Below are 12,311 nucleotides of genomic sequence, written 5' to 3'. Positions count from 1 at the left end.
CAAATGGAGGGGAAACATGAAGCATTAATGGAATCCAAGTTTAGGTCAGAAGGTCATATATCTTTAAGAGCTTATATCTGAACTAGTTGTTAGAAAATAGAACTCTTTTTTTGGGGTGTTTTTTTTTTTTTGTGTGTGTGTGTGTTTTTAGTTGTCAGGCTGCAGTTACCTTAGATGTCAATATAGTCAGAAATCTGGCTATGAATAAATAAAACATCTAGCAGGCATATCAATTAAAAAATGGCAGTCTGTCAGTCAACAGTTGCCCTAGGTCTCTGTTGTCTTCACAGCAACTTGGACTCATTGGTCTGGCTTTGCAGCCCAGAAGACACAGGGCCTGTTTTCTGTGGAGCGGATGGATACATAACATGAGAAATAACTCACCCTGCTTTAGACAAGTCATTTGACTGGGAAATATCCAGCTTTGTCTGCTCTGTTTCTCAGTGGTTATCACACCACAGTCTAGGAAGCCTCTTGAAGCAGCATCGATATCTTCTGAGACCTTGTGGGGGTCAGCTGTCAACGGCTTTGGGAGATTCTGTCAGTCCTAACTTAAATATTAATGATTAACAGATTTCTGACAAGGTTGAGGGCTTTACCGGGTAGAGCGCATTATAACTTAATGGCAGTACTAAAAAAAAAAAAAAAAATCATAAGGATAGAGTAAGATTGAAAATAGTAAAGAGGAATAAAAACGTCGTGTTGTGCATGAGGCAGGCGCTAGAGCACACAGGTGGAGGATGCAGTTGGTGCCCTGGAGGGAGTGTGGTTCTGTGGCAGAACAAGGCTAGGGCAGGTCCTCCCGGCAGCCAGAAGGCCTGGACTACCGGTTCTGGCCATGGGCCGGCAAAGTACCGGTGCTACCGTCACGGCTGTCCACCATGGCAGGGACCACGTGCTGAGGCTAAACCGCTGCCACCTGAGTCTGTTGGCTCCTGGCTGCTAGCTCTGGAGTCCTGCAGAGGGGTGGGGAAATTAGCACGGCCCCAACAACCAAAGCCTTGCCTCCCGGGGGACCACATGTCTGACCGCAGGCTTCCCGTTCATTGGTTCAGCGGCTGCAGGACTTGGCCTGGCCGCACCACTGGGATCCAGGGAGTCCGAACAAAACCAGATCACAGTCTGGAGCTAGAAGCAGACAGAAGGAGCCTGGGACAGAGTTCGGGACAGAGAAAGCCTATGTGGGATGGGGAGGGGAGGGTCTAGCAAACAGTCCCTAGCAGGAGGCTCGGGATGAGGCCCAGACCTGCTCTTCCCTGTAAACCCACACTGCTGGGCATCAGGTGGCATGAGCTGGAGTTGGGCTACAGATGCGGGAGAACAAGCCTAACAGACAGCAACGGGCAGCGGCACAGGGAATCTATACTCCAGATCACCCGCAAGAGAGTGCAGTTTATTGTTTTCTGTTTACTGTGAATTAAATCAAAGCATCCCAGAAAACAGGGATAAACAGAGGCAAAGACGGCGCGTGGGTGAGAATAGGGATAACTGCCCCTATCAGCAGTGAGGCTACACTCAGAGGCAGTGCTCCAAGGAAGCGGTACTCCAGAATGAGAGAGCTGCTTATCCAGGCCTGGCATCAGTAAAAGGAGGGAGAGAAATTTCAAAGTCCTATAAGGAGGACCGGTGTGGGAAGGGAGCTTACCAGTTCTCCAAAGTTTAGGCCAGTGAGCGTCAGGATGTAAACCTACAGAGTTTCTCAATCCGAGTCACAGCACCAATGAAAGGAAAAAAAAAAAAAAGATATCAGGTCATGAGGAAATCTAATCTCACAGCGGCACCAATGTTAAAAGATGATGTCCCAGGTTTTGGCACCAATGTTAGGAAAAGGTTGAAGAAAGTGGGGTAGATATGGCTCACGGAGGTGTGGCAAGGCCTGGGGGCAACGGAGCTGCCTTTGGGAGGCCCGTGTTGGGAATCCCTTCCCCTGGGACCAGCTACACAATGGTATAGTACAGAATAGAGTTTATTCAGGTCTTAGGGGAAGTTAAGAGGGTACTAGAGGCAGAGAGAGAAAGGGTAGAGAAGTAGAGGCCGGCCATGAGCACATGGGGGGAGGATGGGGGAGAGGAGGGGTAAGGAGGGAGAGCAAGAGGGCAAGAGAGAGAGGAGGAGGCAAGCAGTCCCTTTTATAGTGTCAGGTAACTGGGCAGAGCTCGCCTTGCTGTTGCTGGTAACTGAGGGGTGGGGCTTACAGAATCCAAACAGTAGTTAAATTAATCTTTAAAAGAAAAAAGTAGACTCAGCTAATAATGACAGACCCGGGTGCAGCCTGTCTGCTAGATAGATGTATGTACCTTGCCTCACTGTTACTGCACCGGGATTTCTCTGGAACTCCCAGACCCCCTTTCGTCACTGGTACCACATCCTCCGAGAAACCCCTCCTTTTTTTTTTTTTTTTTTTTTTTTTTTTTTTTCTTTTTAACTCAGTGCAAGGCACGATTTAAGCCCCAACCACCTGGCCTTTGCAGTTTCGTATTTTGGGTGACTCTGGTGTGAGAGCACATAAACGTGTTTGCATGCTTGTTTACACCCACAGGCTCAATTCTGAAAGCTTTAGAGGACCGAACACAAGTTCTTGTCACTCCTGCAGAAGGGCGGGCCCTCTTATCATTGGTCTCAAACGTCAGATGTGAACATAACTGTTGCTGGTTTCTTAATATCTAAGTATGCATTCTTTTATATGTTTAACCCAGAAAAAGAAAAGAAAGAGAAAAAAAAAAAAAACAAGATTACTTTTTTTTTTCCCCTTTTGCTAGAATTTCGGTCTGCAAACCCTTGGAATAAAAACTAGGATGAGATCCAAAAGCAATGTGTTTTTACTTTTTAAAAGATAAGGAAGAGATTTGAAGGCAACGTGTAATTTTTTCCTTCAAAAGAGAGTGATTTGCCACTCTTTAATTTGATAAAATTCTTTATGCTTCAAACACAGACCCAAGCTTTAAATATTAATACACTTCAGAAAGTGGGAATGAAATCATCAAGCTTTCATGAATTAATTATTGCAGTTTTAAAACTCTAATTTTACAAAGTATATCACAAAGTGAAAACTGGCTTTTCCAAATCTTCTCTGCCTTTTGGTACTAATTCATGATTAAATAAGTTTTTATTTATATTAAAGTGTGTGGCAGTGTATACTCAGAAGTTTCCTATTTCTTGGTATTATACAATTCCAACCATACTTTTTTTTTCTTTGTATTCACTAACATAATTATAATAATTAGTGGGCTAATTGTTGGTAGACCATTCACCCAGTATTTGAAAGGCCCTGGGCTCTATCCCCAGGACTGCAAGAACAATAATAATGAACAACCTTGGGGGCTGGAGAGATGGCTCAGTGGTTAAGAGCACTGACTGCTCTTCCAGAGGTCCTGAGTTCAAATCCCAGCAACCACATTGTGGCTCACAACCAGGTGTAGTTGGATCTGATGCCCCCTTCTGGTGTGTCTGAAGACAGCTACAGTGTACTTAGAATAAACAAACAAACAAACAAATCTTTAAAAAAATAATGAACAACCTTTTAATTTTTACTAAAGTAGTATACTTGAACACCATGAAGGTCGAACACTGACACATGTATGTTTTGCAAACAGCCCCCTTTATGCCTTTTAGTTCCTCTCATTTACCAAGATAACAATTTCCTTCTTTGTATATCTTTGTCTGTCTGTCTGTCTCCTTTTTGTCATTTTTTAAAAGCTGTTTTCACTGATGTACTCTTTCATCTCTTTATACTACCTAGAAATTATGTATCTCTCCTCTGTGCTTTTGTTTTGTTTTTATTTTATATTTTGGTTTCTTGGAGGGAAACCAAATCCTGACTCTGAAGCCTAGTCTGGCTTGTAACTCACTGGCTGCAGACTGAGGCTGTCCTCCTCCCCCAGCCTCCCACCTGGGTCTCCATGCTTGGCATCAGCCCTTTTATTTGATGGAGAAAGTGGTTGAATATGAAATTCTAGATTAAAAACTCATCTTTCTCATGGAAATGCATAGCTACAGCTCCGTTATTTTCTACCCTCCATTTGAGAAATTTGATGTTAATTGGGTTTTTTTGGTTTGGTTTTTATTATTATTATTATTATTATTATTATTATTATTATTATTATTATTATTTGGTTGTCTTAGTTAGGGTTTTACTGCTGTGAACAGACACCATGACCAAGGCAACTCTTACAAAGACAACATTTAATTGGGACTGGCTTACAGGTTCAGTAGTCCATTATCATCAAGGTGGAAACATGGCAGCATCCAGGCAGGCATGGTGAAGGAGGAGCTTAGAGTTCTATGTCTTCATCTGAAGGCTGTTAGCAGAATACTGGCTTCCAGGCAGCTAGAACAAGAGTATAAGGCCATACCCACAGTGACACACCTACTCCAATAAGGCTGTTTCCTAATAGTGCCACTCCCTGGGCCAAGCATATATGAACCATCACATTGCCTATAAGTTAACTCCCTTTGTGTAAGTCCCTGACAAGACCGGAAGAGGATGTCAGATCCCCTGGAGTTACAACCATGTGGGTGCTGGGAACTAAACTCAGGACTTGTGGAAAAGTAGCAAGTGCTCTCAACTGCTGAGCCATCTCTCCAGCTATTGAATATTCATTATAAAATTACCATCTTGCTTTGTTTTATGGATACAACATTCTCCCTAGAGGCATCCCCTTGCCCCCAAGCCTCCCCGCACCTCCATAGAGGAGTTCTCCCCTCCCCCTCTTTATCTTTTTCCTAACAGTAATGGTTATCTCTCTTTTTTCTTCTCTTCACCATGTGATTTTCCCCCTGTGGGTTTCTTTATTAAAAACATACAGCTGGGCTGGAGAGATGGCTCAGCAATTAAGAGCACTGACTTCCAGAGGTCCTGAGTTCAAATCCCAGCAACCACATGGTGGCTCACAACCATCTGTAATGCGATTTGACACCCTCTTCTGGTGTGTCTGAAGATATAAATAAAGTAAATAAATAAATAAAAAAAGTTCTCTGACCTCCCTAGGTGTGAGAGTGTACACACACACACACACACACACACACACATACACACACAAATGTAAAACAAGACAAAGCATTTACTTTCTGGAGTATAATGTGTATATGATGAAAAGTATGCCTTTCCTTTGAACTGATCTAAATTTCTAAAGACGTCTGCTCTGTTCCAGGGGCTGCGGCCCTGGCTTCTGTGGTGCAGGAACCGGGGGAGTTGGAGAGCTAAGCTGCTCTATGCCGCAGCATCCATCCAGATCACTTCACTCCCTCGTCTCCAGTAGGCTGTCACTCCCGTGTTCTACAGTGGTTGTAGAACACAGGCGATGCTGTAACAGCCTTATGCAAACCCATGGCCTTGAAAGCCTCAAGGTACTATTTTGAGACAGCAAAGAAAGAACTGAGAGGACTCTCTGGGGACCGGACAGCTTTTATTACTCACCCAAGCCAACAGCCCACGTGGTGCCCATAAGCAGCCTAAGTATTTATACAAATGCTGAAGTAAGAGGAACAGAGTCCTGGAGCTAAGGCAGCCCTCACCTCTAAAGGGAGCAGCCTGCAGGTCCACTCCACCTTAGCTTTGTTCTCTATCTTCAAAGGGAGAGGACAGCCAGCAGCCCCCCTCCCACACCAGTATGTAAAATCCACACAACACCAGCAAGGACAAGTTCAGGGTGACCACCTTAGACACTGATGCTAAAATATTTCTCACAGAGATCCCCCCTGCATTTGTCTTTCTCTTTACTTGTTTTCCTTTCTTTTATCAGTCTTTTTTTCCCTTCCTTTCCCACTTCCTTCTCCTTTCCTCTTCCTTCCTCATCGTGGTCTCTTATGTAAGCAAAGATGCCCTAGAACTCCAGACACCCCAGCTTCCCAAGGGCTTGGATACAGGCATGAGCTGTCACTCCAAGTTACTAGTTATTCAAATTAGCTAATCATGTATGTCTCTGTCTTTTTAACCCAGCTGCTGAGTTGTCGGGATTTTGCAGTATAAGGTGGGATGGCTACCTCTCGCCTTTGCTCCCTGTCAATAGGGAACTTGTTTTCTCGGGCCCACTAACTCATTTGCCACTTTTCCATCTCCTTTCTGAAGCCCTGACATTCTTATTGCTATGGTTTTTCTACCAGTCTGTTTTTGTTCGATTTTGCTTTTTCTACAGGACAAATCTCACTGTGTAGCAGAGGTTATCTTTAAAAGCATGGTAATCCTTCCTCCTGAACCTTCCAAGAGGTGGTGTTACCTCGTGAGCCCTCAGACTGGACTCCCGATACTCCTGGGTTTCTCCTTTTATGAGACTTTTATTCTGGGTTGGAGCTATAGCTCAATGGTGGAGCACATGCCTAGCATGTGCAAGCATGTGCAGCATGACAAAAGTAACATTGACATTTATTATTCGTTCATTAATTGTCACCACGGTACCAGACTAAAGGAAAAAGGTCACGAGACGCGTATGAGTGTTCACCACTCTGTAAACTTCCTAAAATGTATGTAAACCGTAATTTAGGTATTTTATTTAAAAAAGAAAACTTTGTTTTCCCTCAGTTAATTATTGTTTGTGATAGTTTTATCCAATGATAATAACTTTATAATCTTGAGGTCTGTAAGGACTGGTGGTTTCATGCTGTCCTTGCTCAAGACAGTGTTGGTGAGTCTGAGCCCTTTGCAGTTCTGAATGGATTCTGTGAACCATCTTTTCCCATGGCCTAAATTACTCTGTTGAGATTTTGGTTGACTTTGGCTTTCAAGATTTATTGGAAGGAGTCAAAATCTTTATGATATTGAGCCTTCTGCGTAGAAATACAGTGTAGCTTTATGAAGTGGGTTTGGTATGGCCACAGTTTCCCTGCAACTCTATTAAGGAGTCTAGACAGGTGAGTGTCAAATCCTATATGCCCAGCACTCTGGAGGCCAAGGCAGGGAGATTGTAAATTCAAGGACAGACTGAGCAATACTGAGGCCCTTTTCTCAAAAAAATGAAAACCAAGAAGAAGAAAGAGCCTGTTCTCTTGGCTCTGGGATGGCTTTGCTGTTTGCTTTATTGAACAGGGTGTGACAGAAGTGAGTTTTGCTGGTCCCAGAGCTTGAGGTGACATCATTTCTGTCTTCAATCTCTTGAAGCTGCTGCTTGCCTTGGGAAGGCTATACCGTGCAAAGTCTCAGATAAAAAGTCCATATGAGAAAGAGAAGCTGGCTCAGCCTGATATCCGGGTGAGTTCAGCACTAGCCAATTGATTCATAAGCTATATGTGTATACATCAGTGAACCCAAATGAGAGGCAGAGGGCTGCTCGGCCTATATGTAGAATTACAAAACATAGTAAACTATTGCTGATTTCAACAAATACCTATTCTACACTACAACAGAGACTGGCTGAAAGAGAAACTGGCAGCTCATAGGGAAGAGGTTTCCAACCTTCCTAACACTGCGACCCTTTAATACAGTCCCTCATGGTGCGGTGAAACCCAGCCACAAAATGATTTTTAGTGCTACTTCGTAATAATACCTTGGCTTTTTTTTTTTTTTTTTTTTTTTTTTTTTTTTTTTTTTTGGTTTTGGATATTTTTATTTCTTCAATTTTTTATTGTCAGGAGTGACTGAAATGAAAAAATATAATTGAGCCCCATTATTATGGTCATTATGGAAATGGCTTTCAGAGAAAACTGGTCAGAGGAATATTACTGCTTCCCACTTTTCAACAGATAAATAGTTGCCACAGACAATTCCAGAAAAATCTGTCCAGAATGTTCAAGAATATCGTATATTATACAACATGCCTGTTCTCGGGGAGAACACCTAGGACATAATTATGTGTATTTCTTGATCTCATCCTACAAGTCAAGCACAAAGGCCTCTGAGAACGTTGGACCATGCGCCCTTGAAAAAGGCCTTGCTTCCTTCATCGCGAGCGACCTTCCGCCAGCAGTCCAGCGTGCCTGCACACATATCTGTTCCTCTGCCTCCAGACTGCATCATCATCATCATCATGCGACGGTGAACCGTGTCAAAAGGATAAGAAGTCAGACCAGCAACAGCAGTGACAGACTGTGCAGTCATCCGGCTGATGAAGATGTGGGTATTCTTGGGATCTGGGAGCATTCCCTGTGCAATGTCATAGATACCGAAGTAGGCAGCTCGGTAGATGATAATGCCCTGTACTGACACATTAAAGCCTTGGTACAGGCCCTTAATCCCGTCAGATTTGTAGATCTTAACCAGGCAGTCACCAAGGCCTTTGAATTCCCTTTCAGCTCCCGCTTTGCCCACATCAGCGGCTGGATGGGGACGGGCAAACTCAAGAGGGTCCACAAAGCACAAGGATGTGGCCCCAGCAGCACCACCTGATGCCAGGTTCCCTGCAAAATAGCGCCAAAACTGGGTCCCCCCAGAGATCTGCTTGTATTTATCTTTGAAGGCAAAATTGAGAGCCCGGGTGGGGAAGTATCTGATGACATTGGCCAGGTTACCACGCCAAAAGAACAGGACTCCCTGTTCCTTGGGGATACGAACTACGCAGTCTATAATGTCCGTGTATTGCTTTCCTGCCGTGACTTCCTTGCTGGCATGCTGCACCTGCAGCAGCAGTTTGACCCGCTCCATAGGTGCTACCGCCATCTTGGAGATGGCTGCGGACACGCCACCGGCCAAGAAGTCCCTGGTGAAAGACACAGTGGCATTTGTCTTGTTAAAAGCAAAAAAAAAAAGAAGAGGCAGGCGAGTTTGGGACAGGACAGGCTTGACACCCGGCTTTGACTCCCAGACTCTGGGCCCTCTGCTATTGTAAATAGTTTTGGAACTAGAGGTTCGCCAAAGGGGTCGCGACCCACAGGTTGAGAACCCCTATTGCGCAGGGACGCTGCCACAGTGAAACTCAGCACGTGGAGCACGGGCTTTGGGTCTGGGTGTTAGATGCTAAAGAACAGAAGGAGACTTGGGGGAGGTTAGTGCACTAAGGAAAATACTGTAGTAGTCTGGAATATGAACGGCCGATGTCTTATGTGAGTGAAAATCAACAAAACCTTCGCTTGGGGTGCCTAGGAAAATGGTGTGTTAATTCTTACTTGAATAGCCCTTTTGGGAGTATAGATTTCTTTCCTAGCACTAAGAATCAGGCCTAAGAGTCCTCTGACCAAAGGGCTGCACACTAGTATGCTCTGATGTTGGCCTCCTCCCAAATTCACAAGGAAACATAATGGCCATTGTAACATTGGGGGAACAGTGCAGAGGTTTGGTGCACACAAGAGGGCGGGCTCAATATACAGCACCAAAAGCAAAGGGGAGACACCTTTAAGAGGAGAGTAGGCCTGAAGACGTTGCCATCATAGTTAAGTGATGTCATTACTAAAGAGGATTAATTCATGATGGCAGAGGGAGTTCAGTGCCTTTCTCTCTCTCCTGTGACTTTCTCTCTCCTGTTGCTTTCCTCCATATTGTGATGCTGTGGTACATGCCTTAAGGTACCACCGGGTTCCCAATCTGCACACCGTGAAAAACCATCTTCTATTCGATGTAAATCATCCTGTTTATGGGACCTGCTAATGAAGAATAATTTTGCAGAGACAAACAAATCTACTTAATACAAAGCTTATGTGACAATGGAGCCATCGGAAATGAAGTCCCTGCTCGGTGTGGTGGCATCACAAGTCTTTATTCTCAGCTCTTGGGTGGCAGAGGCAGGTGGCTCTCTGTAGGTTCAAGGCCATTCTAAGGTCATTTACAAAGACAGTGCAGGGACAGCAAGCAAAAACAACATTTTTTTAAAAATGGGTGCGTTTTAAAAAGATATTTGTGCTGAAATGGAGTTGAAGAACCAGGGTCTGATCTATAGTAGCATCTGGAGTTAATTAGCAAGACCTGAACGTTCAGAGTCTTGGTGTCTTTGCCTTCGTTCCTTTCCTCTGGAGACATGGTACTTGGAGAAAAGAGCAGCTGAGCTTTTGGGCTTGCTTAATGGGAGAGTGTCGGAAGGAGCTAAAAGGGACCTTTCTACTGTTGCTGTCCTCTCAAATGTCAGGGTGCCCTACTTCAAAATGATGCGCCCTAAGCCCTCACTGAATGTGAGTCAGCGCCCAATTACACTCCCTCCCTAGGCCACGCCCATCTGTTCTCTTCCGGTTTTGACGCTAGGGGACAGGACACATGCAAAGGCTTGACGGGGCCCTGCATACCTGTAGGTTTTTCTTTCCGAATGCTTTTCGGAACCCAGCCCCCATGCTTTAAGGGAGTCAGCGGTAGTGCTGAGAGGTACACACAGAAAAGAAGACGTCCCGTGCGGCACCCACTTCCACTCGGAACCCCCCAGCCATCCTAACAGCCTAGCTGTGATGGCTAATCTTCATCGTCAGCTTGACTGAGTTTAGAGTCGCCATGAAAACACACCTCCGGGTGAGTCTATGTGGGTGTTTGCAGAAAGGTTTAACTGAGGTAGGGGACCCCATCTTGTATGTGATGGCTCTAGCCCAAGACTAAATAAAAAAAGGATAAAAAGAAATGAACAGGCATTCACCTCTCCCTACTTCCTAATGACGGCTGCACCGTGATCAGCTGCATCGAGCTGCAACTACTCTGGCCTTCCCACTGCAATGAACTGTACCCCCAAACTATGAGCTGAAAATAAGCCATTTTTTCTTTAAGGGGTGTTACCAGGCTTTTTGTCACAACAACAAGAGTGGTAACTCCTTTGAGCAATACCACACAGAGCAAAAGAGCCACATGGCCAACCTGTAGACCGCCAGGAAATGATGACTTGTTGCCTGGAGACAGTGGACTTGGGGGGACTTTTCTATAGGAGCAGGGAGTTGAGACACTAATGAAAATGTATGGCTAACTGTTCAGGACTAAACTGTATCCTCCCAGAATTCATTTCTTGAAGCAGTAACCTCCCATTTTAGGTATGCAGAGACTAAGGCTCCTGGAAAGGTACTGTTAAAGGAATTATCCGAGTGGGATGTTTTTCTGATAGGATTGATGCCCTTTTAAGAAGAGAGACACCAACAGTCTGTCTGTGTGTCTGTCCTCCTATGCACATACAAATGTGGAAGAAGCATCAGGACTCAGTGAGAAGAAAGCTCCTTGCTGAGAAGCAAGAGCCCTTTACGAACACCAAGTACACTTTGCTTCTGACTTCTACACATGAGAATCTGGGTGGAATGTTTTCATTGTTTAAGCCACTCCGTGTATGAGGACATTTTAAAGAGACAGTTCAAACGAGGTAACACGCTGTTATTTCTAGGAAGAATATCAAACACAGTCAGGATTTTAATTGCATATGATTATAGAAAGACTGGTCCCTAGGACCTGCTGGATTATAAATTTAAACTGTTTTTTCTTTTCTGATCTTCCAAACTGGCAGAAGGAGTCTCCAAATAATGATAAGGCTGACCTAAGGTTAAAACCAAGTGTGCGACTATAAGGCTCCTTTGGAAGCCACCAGGAAAAGGTAAGTGGAACCTTCTAGAGCCTCTCAGCTGGATAAAGGTGTCTCTGAGAATTCTAACAGCACAGTTTCATTACTTTTCAGCTGCCTCAAATGAGCATATCACAACCAAGAAGCAAGTTGGGGAAGAAAAGGTTTATTCAGCTTACAATTCCACATTGCTGTTCATCACCAAAGGACGTCAGGACTGGAACTCAAGCAGGTCAGCTGGAGCTGATGCAGAGGCCATGGAGGGATGTTATTGGCTTGCTTCCCCTGGCTTGCTCAGCCTGCTTTCTTATAGAACCCAGGTCTCCCAGCCCAGGGATGGCACCACCCACAATGGGTTGGGCCCTCCCCCCTTGATCACTAGTTGAGAAAATGCCTTACAGCTGGATCTCTTGGAGGCATTTTCTCAACTGAGGCTCCTTTCTCTGTGATAACTCCAGCTTGTGTCAAGTTGACACAAAACCAGCCAGTGCACCAGCATTTGGGCTGAAGCAGAAATGTGGCCAGTCTGTGCTATCTCAAGATAGATAGATAGATGGCAGATATAATAGAAAAAAAAGAAAGGAAGATGCATACGTATATACATAGATAGATACATAGATAGATAGATACATAGATACATAGATAGATACATAGATAGATACATAGATACATAGATATATAGATACATAGATACATAGATAGATATATAGATACATAGATACTTAGATAGATACATAGATAAATACATAGATACATAGATAGATATATAGATACATAGATAGATACATGGATATATAGATACATAGATACTTAGATAGATACATAGATAAATACATAGATATATACATAGATACATAGATAGACATATCGATACATAGATACATACATAGGTAGGTTAGAGACCAGCCTGGACTCTATAGACTTTTATTGAGA

At 44.1% G+C, this 12,311-nt stretch overlaps 1 protein-coding gene across 1 annotated transcript; it reads right to left on the bottom strand.

The window, feature by feature from the left end:
* Positions 1-7,810: 7,810 nt before the first annotated feature.
* On the bottom strand, positions 7,811-10,185 carry LOC308433686 (ADP/ATP translocase 2-like; the record flags this gene model as incomplete). The annotated part of the gene is made up of 2 exons (XM_080933749.1): positions 7,811-8,653; positions 10,141-10,185. 2 exons carry the CDS (start codon positions 10,183-10,185, stop codon positions 7,811-7,813), a joined length of 888 nt encoding a protein of 295 aa, XP_080789875.1.
* Positions 10,186-12,311: the final 2,126 nt, after the last annotated feature.

Source organism: Micromys minutus (assembly GCF_963924665.1).
Source record: "Micromys minutus genome assembly, chromosome: 20".
NCBI classification, from domain to species: Eukaryota; Metazoa; Chordata; class Mammalia; order Rodentia; family Muridae; genus Micromys; species Micromys minutus.
This window is presented reverse-complemented; position numbering and strand designations above follow the sequence as displayed.